At 43.2% G+C, this 17667-nt stretch overlaps 1 protein-coding gene across 1 annotated transcript; it reads left to right on the top strand.

Annotated features, from left to right (window-relative positions):
- The first annotated feature begins 1905 nt into the window (after positions 1–1905).
- On the top strand, positions 1906–17338 carry LMOD2 (leiomodin 2). Its single transcript, XM_083574542.1, has 3 exons — positions 1906–2748; positions 12415–13848; positions 16909–17338. The coding sequence occupies exons 1-3, from the start codon at positions 2476–2478 to the stop codon at positions 16933–16935; spliced, it is 1734 nt and encodes a 577-aa protein (XP_083430668.1). The 5' UTR covers positions 1906–2475; the 3' UTR covers positions 16936–17338.
- The last annotated feature ends 329 nt before the right edge of the window (positions 17339–17667 follow it).

Raw genomic sequence — 17667 nt, 5'->3', positions numbered from 1 at the left:
GAAGCTAGGGCTGTGTTCTGGGACTTCTACAGAGTTCCTGGGGTAAGGAAATGCACAATGCCCTGCTCCTTTCCGCATCCAGAGGCAGACAGTGACTCCTTATGTTTATATTAGGTCTGCCCAATCCAGAAGCTTCAAGGCAGAATGCAATATATTTTAATATATTAAGAATATATGTGTGCTACCCTGGCAACTCACCTCTAGGATTGTAGTATCTCTTGAGATGCTCAATAGAATTCATTTGAAAAGATACTGCGTACAAAGTAATTTTCTTGATTTATAGTGCATAGCTTTTCTCAGGTACCATACCAAAGAGAAATGTTTTTACTTGAGGAACTGTATTGAGAATCCATGCTAACTAGCTTTTCCAGCCTAAAACCTGCCATTTCAAAAACACCATCTGTGAAAGACATAGTGTCAATGAGTGTCATTTCCTAAACCTTTGGCTTAGCCAACATGGTTGTCTTCAGATGTTGAATCTCAACTCCCAGCAACCCCTGCTGGCAGGACTGATAGGAACTGTAGTCCAGCAACTTCTGGTTGGTCGGTCTCTGTCTCTGTCTCTCTCTCTCTCTCTCTCTCTCTCTCTCTCTCTCTCTCTCTCACACACACACACACACACACACACACATGGTGAATTATTTTGATAATAGAACATGGTGTCAATACTTAACAGTTGCTAACACAAAGTAGCTGAAAGTTGCAAAACGGTAGATGACATGACAAATCTATTTACAGTGGTACCTCGGGTTACATACGCTTCAGGTTACATATGCTTCAGGTTACAGACTCCGCTAACCCAGAAATAGTACCTCGGGTTAAGAACTTTGCTTCAGGATGAGAACAGAAATTGTGCTCTGGCGGCGCGGTGGCAGCAGGAGGCCCCGTTAGCTAAAGTGGTGCTTCAGGGTAAGAATAGTTTCAGGTTAAGAACGGACCTCCGGAACGAATTAAGTACTTAACCCGAGGTACCACTGTACTTTCACATGCATCTATTCACAGTCCAGTTCCATTTCTGCATTAGGGAGTAACCGAACCCCAGCTTCCAATCGGCAGGGCTTTACAAAGCAGTGGTGCTATTGCCAATTTTTGCTGCCCTGCTATACATGGAGATGACACAGCAATTTGGTCTGGATTGGCCTTGATGCTGCTGTAGGGCTGGTTACGGATCAAATGGATCCCGGGTTGACTCAGCCCATGCCCACCATGAAACATGGTCTTTTGCTCTGGCAGCACTTCCACCTGACCACATGTTTAATAGGTGGAATAGGAAGTTCTGCACCTGCGGATTGAAGCCACAATTCATTAATGTGGGCCTGCAGGAGAATGGCTTAGCTGGTGGAGACACATTCACCCAACACACAGACACCTACCTCTACCAATCTGTGATTTATTTATTTGTTGGTCCTCTCAAAATACATATTTAAATACTCATTTAAATGTGTTCTTCCTCTCAAAATATGTATTTAATGATGCTTTGGTATGCATAAATGGCTGAAAACCACCTCAGAACATCAAGACAATGTGGATAGGTAGATATTAGTTCAAGAGGAACGGATCGGATTATTTTGAATAGGAATTCGCAAAGACCAAGTTCCTCAAACATCCCCACAAAATGGCCTATGTAATTATGGCACTTTTTGCTCTCTGGGATATTGGGGGGGCAAAATCAAAATCTGAGACTAATAGGGTTTTGGTTTCGCCCTCATACCTTGAGAAATCCTTGGGATAATAAAGCTACTATTATAGCTTAGGTTCAAGGTTTTGTTTTGTTTTTAATTGCAAGGGTTTCATTTTTGTCCTCCTTATCTAATTATTTAAAACATGAAGAACATAAGCTGAGCAGCACAGTCCACAATCTTGGGAATGTGTATCCTGGCTTTGTTACATTCCTGGAGATAACAAATCTCCAGCCCGACAAAGTTACAGCTCCTTCTCCTGCCAACCTCCCTCCTAAAAACCATGAAAATAAGGGGTGCTTTTCTGAACAGCTGTGAAAATATTTTGTGCCCCTTTGGAAGGACACTAATCCTACAGAAGTCAAATGTTCTTTATTCATCCACTCTCTGTTGTGGAGTCAACACAAGGTCTATGCAAGCGTCCCTGTTTATTCCCTACCATCCTCCTGGCCACAAAGTATGTCGATGAATATACATTTCCCTTGTATCATGCTACGCTAAATATGGTCATGGTCAGTATGTCAATAATCCCTGTGTTTAAGAGACGACCAGACACTGGTTGGGACATTCTTTCTGTTCGACTCTCTTGCTGTCTGACGTCTGATGCTTAAAACAGAACATGCTTTCATCCTTCCGCACATTGTCGCAATCCCCTAGGAACACTTTTTAAAGGGTGCCGCAGCCACTCGGGGGAAACAGTTGCTGGCCAAATCAGATACAGACGCCTCGATTCAAGCTTTTCGTGAATGCCGCATTGCAGTTTCAGATTTGCACCAGCCTAACGACAGAAGGGACCATGTCTACCTTTGGCTACAGGCGAGAGCTTAGTAAATACGAGGAGCTAGATGAAGATGAGCTGCTGGCTTCTCTGACCGATGAGGAGCTGAAGGAGTTGGAGAGAGAGCTGGAGGACATTGAGCCTGACCGAAACCTTCCGGTGGGACACAGGCAAAAAAGTCTCACGGAGAAAACGCCAACGGGAACTTTCAGCCGGGAGGCACTAATGGCCTATTGGGAAAGGGAGACCAGGAAACTACTGGAAAGAGAGAGAATGGGGGCGTGTGAAAAGGTAGGCTCTAAAATGCTTTGAACTGTGTCCCAGAAATACTTCTTCTCATTTTCTATTCTTCTTCAAACTGTATTTCTCCCACAATGCTTGCTTAACTCATTGATGAACGGGGGCAGTATTTATTGGAGAAATGTAGAACTCCTATCTTCTCCAGCCAGCATCAGGGCAGGTAGCAGGAGACAGCCAGGTTGGGCACCGGCCAAAGGCTCCTCATTGATCCAACCTGCCTCACTGCTAGGCCCAGGCGGTGGTGCTGCGGGCAACGCTTGGGAACCAAGATGAGCTCCCATCCACAGTGGCTAGAAAGCCATCTACCATCACTCTCCACCTCCACGTTGTGACTGAGCAAGGGCTAAGAGTGCCCTTCTACTGAGTACCAGACATTCTGGGTGTGAATGCACCACCACCAGTTTGCCGTAGTGGTTAAAAGAACTTTATAAATAATAATAATAATAATAATAATAATAATAATAATAATAATAATTTATTATTTATACCCCGTCCATCTGGCTGAGTTTCCCCAGCCAGTCTGGGCGGCTTCCAATCAAGTGTTAAAAACAATACAGCATCAAATATTAAAAACTTCCCTAAACAGGGCTGCCTTCAGATGTCTTCTAAAAATAAGATAGCTGCTTATTTCCTTCACATCTGAAGGGAGGGCATTCCACAGGCCGGGCGCTACTACCGAGAAAGTTCTCTGTCTGGTTCCCTGTAACCTCACTTCTCGCAATGAGGGAACCGCCAGAAGGCCTTCGGCGCTGGATCTCAGTGTCTGGGCTGAATGATGGGGGTGAAGACGCTCCTTCAGGTATATAGGACCGAGGCCGTTTAGGGCTTTAAAGGTCAGCACCAACACTTTGAATTGTGCTCGGAAACGTACTGGGAGCCAATGCAGATCTCTCAGGACCGGTGTTATGTGGTCCCGGCGGCCACTCCCAGTCACCAGTCTAGCTGCCGCATTCTGGACTTAGCATTTTATCTATTTTTTAGAAGTAATAGTGGTAGACATTCTTCTAGCCTGAATTGCAGGCTCAGAGAAGGACCTTTGGGGTGGTATAGGGCAGTATACAAGTGTATTAAATAAATATAATAATAACCCAGGTGCTGAGGAGGTGGCAGAAAATCTGCCGGTGTCACCACCACTGTCACAGGTGAACAAGAGGAAAGGGAGGTGACAGGATAGAGCAGAGGAGGAAGGTGAAGCTGCCCCCACAAAAGGAATTGGGAGGTCCAGCGGCAACATGAGGGGTGGTGGTGGTGGAGGCACTGATAGTGGCCGAACTGTGCTGAGGGCCTCCTGAAGTCTGGCCAGCATAGTCAAGATGATGGGAGTTGTGTTCCAACAATACCTGGAAGGTCGTCAGTTCCTCATAGCTGTAGAATGTCACTGAAAATTCACTTTTGTTGAAGGAGAGTCAATTGATGTACATACTAACAATGGTTGAGGGCTTCTGAGATGCTATATCTTAATACCATAAACAGGAACACGATTTTTAAAATGTTTTCCAGCTTTTCACAATACAGACTTGTAGAAAACGAGCAGAACAAAGTGAGGGCTAACCTAAAAAAACACACGGCATGATATGCTACTTTGTTGTTTGCAAGGTGTGTGTTTTTTGTACATCATTGTTCTCAGCTGCATTGCCTTCAGTTGGAGGAAAGATAACTTTTTATTAAAAAAAACCTTCAGTCGATTCAAAAACATCTTAAAACCTAGGCTTCTTCAACCTCAGCCCTCCAGATATTCTTTGGCCTACAACTCCCATGATCCCTAGCTAGCCAGACCAATGGTCAGGGGTGATGGGAATTGTAGTCTCAAAACATCTAGAGGGCCAAGGTTGAGGAAGCCTGTTAAAACCAGTAACTTTTTTTTTAGTATTTGCATTCAACAGGACCTAAGTTACAATGAGCGATCATTTTAAAATGTGACCAGTCTATATATGAGGAAGGGATGGCAGAATCCCAGGAGGAATTGACTCTTTCATTGGGCTTAAATGTATAGCTCAAACGGTAGGTTTCAATAGCACATTTCAGGTACAAAATTCTTTATAGTCATTGGCCATTGTCTTGAACTCCCCACCTAGTTCCATTCCTATAGTGGGCCTCTTCCCTTCGTTCTATTCAACAGAAAGTCCATCACAAACAGATTTAAAATCTCAAGGGACTTTCAAGGACATTTTGCTGTAGAGAGCGAAGGGTGGAGCCTGTGGTTGGGCGGAAAATAATGGGAATGATTGAGACAGACTTGAGTACTTTTATGTTCCTTTGATTGCAGTAGGGGAGGGGAATAAGCAAATGCAAAACACTTCCACTGACACATGAAAAACTTGAAAGTGCCTAACAGTGACAGGATTGTGCTGATATAGATTTCTGAAGGATGCACAGCAGCCTTTGTTGTATACACATTACAATTTACTCTGGCTCCAGTGCACTCCCACTCCTGGCATTTGAAGCTGTATATACATGACATTAGCCACGATCCTTACATGTCCTGCAATTTCTTGAGAAATGCTGTGGTTTGATGCGTTTTCCTGCTAACCCACTTCCATCCGATTTGAAAATGCGAGCCACATTGACTTCACAGTTAAACTGAGGCATGTGTATCTGAGACAGGCATGACAGTGTGTCATGTAGAGTGTTGGACTAGGATCTGGGAAGGTAAAGTTAAAGGGTAAAGGGTAAAGGGACCCCTGACCATTAGGTCCATTCGTGGCAGACTCTGGGGTTGCGATGCCCATCTTGCTTTACTGGCCGAGGGAGCCGGCATACAGCTTCCAGGTCATGTGGCCAGCATGACTAAGGCACTTCTGGCGAACCAGAGCAGCACACGGAAATGCCGTTTACCTTCCCACCGCAGTGGTACCTATTTATCTACTTGCACTTTGACGTGCTTTTGAACTGCTAGGTTGGCAGGAGCAGGGACCGAGCAACGGGAGCTCACTCCGTCGCGGGGATTCGAACCGCTGACCTTCTGATCGGCAAGTCCTAGGCTCTGTGGTTTCCCATAGGACGTGGGAAACCAGGGTTTAAATCCCTCTTCAACCATGAAACTTGCTAGGTGACCTTGAGCCAGCTCTCAGCCTAGCCTAGCTCATTTGCGACAGCCATTGCGCACACGCAAATTACAGCTTCAGGAATAGGAGTTGCTGATGTAACTTGGAATGCAAAGGGGGAGGTAACCTTGCCGTATTTTAAGCTGCTAATGTGTACATAACCCCAGAGCGGATAATTTGCATTGCTATCAATAGACAGGATCCCAAGATCAGTGTGCATTGTAATAATAACAATAACAATAATTTATTATTTATTCCCTGCTCATCTGGCTGGGTTTCCCCAGCTACTCTGGGCGGCTTCCAACTGCACATTAAAAACAATACAGCGTCAGACATTAAAAACTTCCCTAAACAGGGCCACCTTCAGTTGTCTTTTAAAAGTAAAATAGTTGTTTATTTCCTTGACATCTGATGGGAGGGCGTTCCACAGGGCAGGCGCCACTACCGAGAAGGCCCTCTGCCTGGTTGCCTGTAACCTCACTTCTCGCAGCGAGGGAACCGCCAGAAGGCCCTCAGTGCTGGACCTCAGTGTCCAGGCTGAACGATGGAGGTGGAGACGCTCCTTCAGGTATACAGGTATAGTGAGATTTCTGGGGCTCCCCTCTGAAAGCAGCCACAACACCAATGTGCTTCCCAAACTCCAGAGAATTTCAGGACACTCAGAGCTCTTTGGCCTTTATTGTGTTGGTCTTTAGAGCAACCACTCATTATTGAAGGGTATAGATGCCCCATCCTTCATGTGAAGTCGTCCTGTCCATCTCTCCATGGTCATCTTTGCCATGGTTAATGCCAACCAGTTTCTGTCTTATCCAGGCTAGTTATCTTAACCTGACTCATGTTACATAACGGTTAAGGTTATTCAGGATGAGGTATGGTGGTGAATTCGATTCAGTTCACATTTCAAGCTATCTTTTATCAAATCTGCCCTTTCTAAAATACCATGAGAACTGAAACAGCCATCCTTCCAAATTTGTACTTCAAACTATGCAATGTAGTTCTCCAATCAACCATGGTTTACAAAAAATGTATATATTAGGTAAAAAATGTGCATAAGGGTTAATATATTTGTGAAAATGACATTCATTATATCAGGAGAAATCACTTGCGAGAATGTCTGCATTCATCAAAACTGCATTCAAAAATATGTTTATTAGGAGAAGTTCGCATTAAAATGCTGAATAATTTTCATGAGAATATTTTTTAAAATAAAATTTATTAACTTCTGCAAACAGGTGAAGGACTGAATTTAAGATTGGAAAACTGAGAAGCAGAAAGAACCAAAACTGTTCAGGATAAGAGTGTAATTTGTGCATGAAGCATTGGGGAAAAGACTACATAATCCAATGGTTCATTTTTGCAGGGCAATCCTATACATGTACACTAAAATCTAAGTCCTACTGAGTTCAGTGGGGCTTGCTCCCAGGAATTAATATAGAATCACAGCCTTAATCCTTTAACTGTAGTTTATGATTTGAAGCATTATGTATTTACTGGATCCCAGTCACCATACATTAGCAGGCAATAATGGTCTTTAAAGGATTATCCTAGTCACAAAATGAAAATATAGTTTCCAAATTAAAAATACCCTGCGTTGCTTGAAAAACAAATTCAAGTTTGGGCTATCAGTCTCATTTTACACAATTAAAGCTAAGAATTAGTTTAATTGCCAGTCTGTTCAGGGCTGAGGAGAGTTTTAAATCCGCCCTTCTCATATAGTGAAGGCTTATTTATAAAAGAATAAATCATTGTCACAACATTTACAAAGAATTTGTCAAACACACACAAATGTATCACAATCAAAACATCACAGAGCAAACAGCAAGTAACTGTTTGATCTATATTTGCTTTTAATTTATTGAAAAGGATGTGTATTGGGCCCATATTCTATCTACCAAATTATTCTGGCTGTTATGAATAGTTACGTGGGGGAAAGTCCTTCTTGGATAGGCAAAGTAACTTATTATTTCTTTATCTGAGTTTTTGTTGAAAGTTTTCAACATAGAATACAATAAAGACCAAACTAATCTAAATAAAAACAGAGAAGAAAAGAAAACCAAGGAAGGAAGGAAGGAAGGAAGGAAGGAAGGAAGGAAGGAAGGAAGGAAGGAAGGAAGGAAGGAAGGAAAATAGGAGGGAGGGAGAGAAATAAAAAACAGAGCCTTCTATGAAGGATATATCTTAACCCTTATTTCACACAAAAAAGAGTGGACCTTCCCATCTCTCAGCTGGGAACTTCCATTTCTTCTCTCAGCAACCCACCTGAGAGTTCCTTCCTTCCTGGTAGGCAAAGTAATTTACAAAGACCAGACTAAATGAAAGGTATTTCACAAAATTATATATGAGAGTGTTTCGACAACTGCCGAGCTACACAGTTCCTTTGAGGTAGTCATTTTTCTCATACGTGCCTCTGCTTCTTTTGAAACATAATCACTTGTTTTTGTAGAGCAGCGCGGTGAAAAACAAACCAAGGAGGGGAATAAAATTCCTAGCAGTATACAGATTATAGGGCTATATTTACCACTGAACTGATACAGCCACATTCTCCACCAGTGCAAAGAAGCATCATTCGGTTGGCTGCCATGGAATTATCTCACTCCTTGATTGGCGCTTATCAGAACCCAGCTAGAGGAATGTATCCAAACTCTGCAGCCCAGGGTGCTGGTATGCAGTCAAGGGATTACTATAGTTTTGCCATGCAGTTTCTCTGAAGGTAACAAATAGCGAATGAATAATAATGTAACCTAAAGTAAAGATGGGGATGCAACAAGGATTCAGAGCTCTGTAGCGCAGTATATTATACCCAAATAGCAACGATCATTATGTTTAGATCTGGGAAGGTACAAGCACAGTTAATGCTATACTTAATTTCAGCCCACACTTGAGGCTGATTGGCACTTCTCTCTGAAACCGCTCTCTGTTTCAAGCACAATTATCTTATTGTAATTTTAGCTGCAAACGTTTATGGCACAATCCACTTGCACAGTAGGCAATGGCCCCACGTGCAGAAGATTCCAGAAGGACTGAGCAGAGCTCTGGTTTCTCCCCAACTCAGCCAAGCATCGAAAGAAGTACAGTGGTACCTCGGGTTACATACGCTTCAGGTTAAAGACTCCACTAACCCAGAAATAGTGCTTCAGGTTAAGAACTTTGCTTCAGGATGAGAACAGAAATCGTGCTCTGGCGGCACGGCGGCAGCGGGAGGACCCATTAGCTAAAGTGGTGCTTCAGGTTAAGAACAGTTTCAGGTTAAGAACAGACATCTGGAACGAATTAAGTACTTAACCTGAGGTACCATTGTAGTGGAATGGATGCTAGGAGGGATGAAGGGGGTCTGTATGAAACTGCCATATCTCATCCAGTCCTTCCTCTCTCTGTTTCTGACTGTTGTCATGTTTGCAACAGGCATAACCTGCATCAAGCAAAGAGGGAGGGATGACTTAGGACTCCTGTTCCTCCAAAATGCACCGCCAACAGGTCAGAAATGATGATGATGATAAAAAATTATTTATACCCCGCCCTCCCTGGCCAGAGCTGGGCTCAGGGCAGCTAACACCAGTAAAATTACAATAAAAAATAAAATAAACCAATTTTAAATACAGGTTAAAATATATTTTAAAATGCAGCCTCATTTTAATAGTAGCCCATAGATCAAAAAATAAAATAAACCAATTTAAAACACAGGTTAAAATATAATTTAAAATGCAGCCTCATTTTAATAGTAGCCCATAGATCAAAACCATAAGGGGAGGGAAACATAAGGGTCAGACTGAGAGTCCAAACCAAAGGCCAGGCGGAACAGCTCTGTCTTGCAGGCCCTGAGGAAGGATGTCAAGTCCTGCAGGGCCCTAGTCTCTTGTGACAGAGCGTTCCACTAAGTCGGGGCCAGTCCTGAAAAGGCCCTGGCCCTAGTTGAGACCAATCTAACCACCTTGCGACATGGGACATTGTCATTTGTGGACCTTAAGGTCCTCCACGGGGCATACCAGCAATGGAGCAATGGAGTCCTCTGTGTGCAGTCCAAATGGGTCAAGGTTCCCACAATTCTTTCTAGCGTTTGTTAGGATTTTTACTTGTGATTTCAGTCCCAGTCACTGATTGCAATGCAGCTATTGCTGGCAACTGTAGTACGGGCCACAAAGTTTAGAAAATACGGAATGAGGCTAAGTAACATAGCACTGGCCACTTCTTTGTGGTGATTCAGAACAGCAAAAAAATATATGGGCGTGTTCTTAATTTTTCCTCCTTGTGATGTTTCCTAACCAAACAATGATCTCCCTGAGCTGGTGTTTTTCTCGGCGGTGCTGTTTACTGCAAATAGCAGCTTTGTGGGGCAAATAGCATAAAAATAGTGTGATGCTGAAGAGGTTAAAAACCTCTACTTGCATGCTACAGTCTCAAGAAAGATTGCAGACCCATGCAGCTGCCCAGTTTTAAGCACACTTTCAACAAATGTTTGCTTAGCCTAGTTTGACCCTGAGATGGTCATACTTTCATTTTGTTTTTTGCAGGGTGGGGTGAATATTTGAGGGGTTTTTTAACAGGCCAAGAAATATTTGTTCTTAGCTTGCGGTCCGTCATACTATAGCGTGACCAGGATTTAAAACAAAGCCCCGCAAGCCAATACTTGTCTTTTGGTGAATCGTCTTTATTTCTTTGTCTTAACACGAGCACTTCTTGCCAAAGTTTGGGGTTTATTCATCTCATATTAATTCTAACATAAACATAATGTTAAGAGACGCGGGTGGCGCTGTGGGTTAAACCACAGAGCCTAGACTTGCCGATCAGAAGGTTGGTGGTTCAAATCCCCGCAACGGGGTGAGCTCCCATTGCTCGGTCCCTGCTCCTGCCAACCTAGCAGTTCAAAAGCACGTCAAGGTGCAAGTAGATAAATAGGTACTGCTCCAGCGGGAAGGTAAACGGCATTTCCGTGCACTGCTCTGGTTCGCCAGAAGTGGCTTAGTTATGCTGGCCACATGAGCTGTACGCCGGCTCCCTCGGCCAATAAAGCAAAATGAGCGCCGCAACCCCAGATTCGTCCACGACTGGACCTAATGGTCAGGGGTCCCTTTACCTTTTAAACATAATGTTGCATGGGTACAATACACAGATGCACATGCCTGCTCATGGGAACACAATCATGGCAACAGGAAGGATCAGTGCCTCCCTTCATGGACCACCTCCCTTTTCTTCTTTACTTCCTTCCTCCTTTCCCATTTTTGTGTTAGTCCTCTATACTCTCCTGAGTCTTGCATGCACTGTAATTTACCAGCCGATACACCCCACGTTAAGCCGGTGTTGTCCGTGTATCTGTCCCTCCATCCCCAAGACCAGAACTTGTATGTTATTGTTGGGTTTTTGACTACGTGCAATTCTGTGCAGCTTCACACAGAATCAATTAAGAGTTGGCCTACAGCCAAAGATGACTGAACAGAAAGGAGTAATTTCTGCCTGGAGATATAGAGGCCTGGAAACAGCTCTACCATTGGTCAAGGTCTCACACAGGCATAATGATTGATGACCTACTGACTGGTATGTTTGTGGTTTGGTCAGTGTGGAGTCGAAGAGTCATTTGGTTTTGTGAGAGAGAGTTAGTTAAGATCCGCGTACAGTGGTACCTCGGGTTACATATGCTTCAGGTTACATACACTTCAGGTTACAGACTCCGCTAACCCAAAAATAGTGCTTTAGATTAAGAACTTTGCTTCAGGATGAGAACAGAAATCGGGCTCCGGCGGCGCAGCAACAGCAGGAGGCCCCATTAGCTAAAGTGGTGTTTCAGGTTACGAACAGTTTCAGGTTAAGTACGGACCTCTGGAACGAATTAAGTACTTAACCTGAGGTACCACTGTATCTGTTCTGTTCTTGTACATAGTAACCTGTAGAGTCTGCTGTAAATAATAAACACACCTATAAGTAACAAGTTACTGGTTCCTGCTTCATCCGTCCTGCCTGCAACTGATTGCTTTCGAGAACTCTGCATATGCTCTGCTAAGGTCTGGCTAAGGTCCTGCAACAGGTCAAAGTTGCAAAACACCAACAGTTATTTCTACTCGGAAAAGTGCCCTGAGTTTTATTTTGACCAGAAAAACCAGTTCGGCCTTCCTGGTGTATGCCAGTTTTTCATGTATGCCCATTTCCCCCAACATTACTGTTCCCCTACTTCAGGCATTGCCAAACATGGCCCTCCAGCTGTTTTGGGACTACAACTCCCATCATCCCTAGCTTGCAGGACCAGTGGTCAGGGATGATGCGAAGTTTGGCCATGCCTGCCCTACTTGAACACAGGGGAACAATAATATCAGATCATGCATTTCTTGCCCATTGTGATGCTGTGGACATTCTCAAATGGGTGTCCATAGCCATAACTTTCCCAATCGAGACAGTCCACAATGTACTGAGATATTACATGAGATTTTTTTGATGAAAAAACCGCTTTTTTGAGGAATGATGCCTTGGTCTCATGAAATGAATGAAAAATAATGGTGCATTATGTTTAGTTGACAAACTGAGCATCTGGGAAAGCCCCAGGGTTGTCTCCCTAGAAAACTCTGAGAACCCTTATGATAAGGTTTGTTTTTATTTTGACAGTCATTGAACCTACGTTCTTTTTTAGGATTCTAAACAAGAAGACGATGAAGACGGATCGGAAGAAATTAATGAAGAATATTTCACGGAAAGTAACAGCGAAGTTTCCGAAGAGGCATTCACTGAAGAAGATGAAGAAGAGGAGGACAAGGAGGAAGAGGAGGAGGAGGAAGAAGATGATGACACTGGAGAAGAAAGTGGTGCAGAAGATGACGAAGAAAAGAAACCTGCTGAAGCGTGTAAAAATGTTGCAACCGAAAAAAGAAGAAGTTCGCTCAGCATTAAGCTAAAAAAAAGTAGCAAGAATGCAAATGAAATTGTTACCAATGGCCATAGTGAAAAGAATACTGAAGATTTGGGCTGGAGGGCGGGCGCCATGCACCCATGTGGAAATCCGACGGTGATTGAAGATGCCCTGGAAAAAGTCAGGAACAATGATCCCGACACCACGGAAGTCAACTTAAACAACATTGAAAACATCACACCACAGATGCTGACGCATTTTGCGCAGGCCCTCAAGAACAACACTGTGGTCAAGACCTTTAGCTTGGCCAACACTCACGCGGACGACAACGCCGCGATGGCTATTGCCGGCATGTTAAAAGTGAACCAGCACATCTCCAATCTGAATCTGGATTCCAATTTCATCACGGGCAAAGGAATCCTCGCTATCATGAGGGCTTTGCAGAACAACAAGGTTTTGACGGAATTGCGGTTCCACAACCAAAGGCATATAATGGGCAGCCAGGTTGAAATGGACATTGTCAAACTCCTGAAGGACAATATGACTATTGTGAAACTGGGGTATCACTTTGAGCTTGCAGGACCAAGAATAAGCATGACCAGCATCCTGACAAGAAACATGGATAAGCAAAGGCAGAAACGGATACAGGAGCAAAGACAGCTAGAGGCCAGCGGGGATGGAGCCATCAATCCAAAGACCAAAGCTTTGCAAAAAGCAACTCCTGGTTCTTCGCCTTATTCATCTCCCCGAAGTTCACCTTGGTCCTCTCCGAAGGTGGCTAGGAAAGTCTCATCTATTCAAATCCACCCTTCTTCTCCAAGAAATTCACCATGTTCCTCTCCAAAGGTTCCTAAGAAGGTTCCCCCTGTTAAAAACCAGCCTCCATCTCCTCCTCCCCCACCACCCCCTCCCCCACCTCCCCCACCTCAAATAACTCCCGAAAAGAAGGCACCAACCAGGAATATTGCAGAGGTTATCAAACAACAGGAAAGTGCCAAGAAGGCCCCACAAAATAAGCAGAAAAAGAAGAAAGGCAAGAAGAGCAAAAAATACGAGAACGAGATCTTGAAGGAAATCAAAAATTCATTAAAATCAGTCCCAGACAAGAAGGCAGAGGAAGGCTCGCGTCCCTCCACACGACCTTCTACTCCAGTGAGATCCATTCATAGCGATCTAATGGATGCAATTCGTGCAAGTAGCATGAAACAGCTGAGGCGGGTAAGTGTCTTCATTCTGAAAGCTGATGCAGATTTAGAAACACATCTCACAGGTACAAGATAGGACTAATCTACGCTGGTGAGTTATAACATTAAAAATGCATTATAAAAATGTGACCCCAGAGGGAGCTGTAGTGTAAGGCAATGAACTTCACCAATGAGAAATTGTGTTGAGAGCTATATTTTTATAGCGTTTTCAATAGTGTTTTTCAGATCAGTGTAGATTCAGCCATAGATTTTGGTTAGAAAGTAGCATGAGGTTTTCTTTATTCGCCCTGCCCCACCTTTATAGTTAAACTATAAAGTAAGGGGATCACCACATAATATTCAAGAAAAAATTCTAACTGCATTAAAAGAAATAAAACACATTAATTTGTGTCAATTTGTATCATACACACACACACACACACACACACACACACACACATAGTGTCTCAGTTAAAACCATTCCCAGTTATCTATTCAAACAACATGCACATGAGAATTAAGATGTGAGGCATGGATATTGTTTTTGCCTGACCAAGCTCTGAAAAAAAACCATCCCTTTCAGTAATATCCTTTTTGCCTGAGGGTCCCCGGAAACTTGGAACTTGCTCTGTTGGGCATCACAAGTAACTAGAGTGCTGCAGCAAATAAATAACATTTTCTTCAGCACTTTTTAACGTTTGCTTCTTTGCAGTGCTATTTTTCTAGAAAAAAGAGGTGCTGGAACTCAACGTGAACTCACCTCCCTTATTCTCTTAGAATGGTAATGGCGCCCAGCTGAGAGGTGCCAGAACTGAGCTCTGGCGAGCTTTGGCTGGGGAAAAAAATGCCCTGCTTCATTGTTTTAACCAATTTCAATTCCTAAGTGAGTCTGAGGGGTAGAAGGAACTTCATGACAGGTAATCTGGTTGAAAACGTGTAGTGTAGTATAGTGGTAGCGGTATGAGCAGACCCCTGAAAAGCAAACACAGGAAACAATTGTGCGAAGACCAGTCTTCTCATAAGAACAACACAGGAAGTTGCAAGTCAGGCCATCTAAATCTGTATTATGGACTCTGACTGACAGTGGCTACTCCAGCATTTCAGACAAGGTTCTCTACTTACCTACTATCTGGAGATGCCAGGGATTGAACCTTCAAAATAAAAAACAGAGTGGAAGCAAATCAGGTGTCTAGGGTCAGCAGTGAAGAAAAGAAAGCAGGCTGTTTTCTGACCAGTAGAGAGAAGATTAAATCTTACAGTTGGGTTTTGGGTGGGGGTCTCCTTCCTTCACAAGGTGACCACTTGTGCATCACAAAAGGGGAATAAAGAAGGATAGGGCTTTGTGTAAAAATACATGTACTGATGCACACACACATATTATTTGTATATTTTAAGAGGAATGTAAGCTGGGCAGCTAATGTGCATAACAGCTGGCCATTGTGCAGAATGTGTTCATAATCCTTCCACGAAGAGGGAATTGTGCACATTTCCTGGTCAATAGACATAATGCCTAACATGCTTTGGGGAATCTGCATATCTCTGCTGAATTTTGTACATTCTCCAGTCATTATGCGTAATCCCCAAGAGGGGAATTATGAGCCAACGGTGACTCAATTTACATTCCATTTAACACTGAGAGGTAAATTTAGAAATAATTTCTGTAAGACTGTGGCCAGTTGATCTGCGTGTCCACCCAATCTGCTTTCCATGAGCTGTTTGTGGGCAATTTCAATGCCCCTCTCCTCCTTTCTTAGGGTTTCTTTAAATCTTTGAACTGGGCAGCCCTTCAAATAGAAGTCTCCTTCAAATAGAGAACCGCGTCTTGTAAAGTAGGAAACAAGGCCACCCAACTCAGAGCTTGAGAACTGTGCATTGGTAGCGTGAGCTGCTGTTACAGTTTCAGAAATGCTATTGGCCCTCAGTCCCAGAGGTCTACATAACATCTCAAGCTGTATGATAGGAAGAGTTTACTCAGCTCATGCCTCTCTTGTGCTTTGTTTCCACAATAGGCTTTTAGACTAACGAGCGAGTTTGTAGGAGAATCCTGTAAGTGGACATGGGAATATGCCCGTTATGTCATCTGTGGCCACCTGCTGTATAAGTGGCACTCAGAGGCTCCACCCACTGGCCTGAGAGCAAGAGCAAACCCTTCCCATAGATGCTCAGGTTCCATAAAGTTGGTCATCACTTATTGGTAGGGCAAGGATGGGAAACTATTGTCCTCCAGATGTCAGAATCATAGAACCATAGTTGTTGGACTCCAACTCCCATCAGCTCCAACCAGCAAATGACCTAGGACAAGGTTTCCCAAACTTCGATCTCCAGATATTTTTGGACTACACTTCACATCATCCCTGGCCATTGCTCTTTCTGGCTAGTGATTATGGGAGTTGTAGTCCAAAAACACCTGGAGACCCAAGTTTGGGAAACGCTGGTCTAGGATGATGGGGGCTGGAATCCAAGAACATCTGGAAGGCCATAGGCTCCCCACCCATGCCCTAAGCTTCAGAGAATAGTGTACGTGCACTCAGGCCATTGACAGCCTGGCTGAAATGTGCTTCTGGAAAGTTGCCCTCAATAGAAAGATGTGCGGTACGCTTTTGTCTCATAAGAATGCATGTGGCAAAGAGATCCAACATGCGTATGAAATTTACAAAATATTTTAAGAATTCCTTACAAATCTGTCTGGAATGATTTTTCAAAACCAAATCCTGGTAAATATCTGGTAGGTATAGTAGGTACCAGATAAAGTAGCTTCGTAGGCCACCTGGTTAGCCTCCTTATGTGTTCCAACAACAACAACAACAATAACAACAACAACAACAATAACGTTATTTATAGCCCACCCATCTGTCCTGATTGCCCCAGCCACTCTGAGTGACTTCCAACACATATAAAGACATAATAAAATGTCAAACATTGAAAGCAATAACCAATAACAGTGCTCCAGTATGACGGATAATATTTTTACTACCTCATAACCATTCAATATATTAGATATTGACTCTTTTCCTAGTTAGACCACCTGATTCTTTTCCTTCCAGTTAATATTTCTAAATCAGAAAAACAAAACTTTTCCCCCTCTTTTTTTTAGGTGGAAATCCCAGAAGCACTGCGATGAAAAACAAAGAAACAGGAATGGAAATGACCGAGATGAGAGTTTAATGATGGTTAAGAGAAAGGTACCAAGTTGTTCTGCAGCTGTTCTATAGACTAATGTAAATGGCTTCAAGAGTGCACTCTTATATTTGAGTATGAACAGAGACCGATTAAACCATCAAGCAACACTTCGAAGGATGCGCCAGCATTTTCATTTGTAAATATTGGAACGTACATTTTTTTTTATCTGATGAGATTTCTAAGAAGAAATAGTTTCTTTAGATGTTCTTGTTGATACCAAGTACCACTTCACAGAACATGTTCTTTATACAAAGAAGGAATTGTTCAGTGACTTGTGCATTTTAATTTTGATGTCTGCCTCGTGAATTTACAATAAAGGTGGTTTGGGTTTTCATGTGACAAAACAGTCTTTGTCCCAGAGTGCCATGAATTTATCACCTAAGTTATGTTGGGATATGGGATATGGAGATGATTCTTGATATACCTGAGATTTTGGATGGACTCATTTGACATGATCACCCTGTGAAAAAAAGCTAGAAATTCTCTTCTTGTGGTGGCAGATATATGCAGAAGTGATACAACTGAAGAGAGCTGCCTACCCCATGGAGCTAGATGTCCAGGCTGAATGATGGGGGTGGAGACGTTCCTTCAGGTATACTGGGCTGAGGCCATTTAGGGCTTTAAAGGTCAGCACCAACACTTTGAATTGTGCTCAGAAATGTACTGGGAGCCA

Source organism: Podarcis filfolensis (genome assembly GCF_964270895.1).
Source record: "Podarcis filfolensis genome assembly, chromosome: 10".
Taxonomy (NCBI): Eukaryota; Metazoa; Chordata; class Lepidosauria; order Squamata; family Lacertidae; genus Podarcis; species Podarcis filfolensis.
The sequence above is the reverse complement of the archived record's forward strand: the minus strand, read 5'-3'. Positions and strand labels throughout refer to the sequence as shown.

Bases quoted from the DNA above. Each gene is read 5' to 3' on its own strand.
- LMOD2 (XM_083574542.1), top strand. From the start codon at position 2,476: ATGTCTACCTTTGGCTACAGGCGAGAGCTTAGTAAATACGAGGAGCTA. The intron at 2,749-12,414 runs GTAGGCTCTAAA...GTTCTTTTTTAG, and splicing joins GAATGGGGGCGTGTGAAAAG to GATTCTAAACAAGAAGACGA. The intron at 13,849-16,908 runs GTAAGTGTCTTC...TCTTTTTTTTAG, and splicing joins GCATGAAACAGCTGAGGCGG to GTGGAAATCCCAGAAGCACT.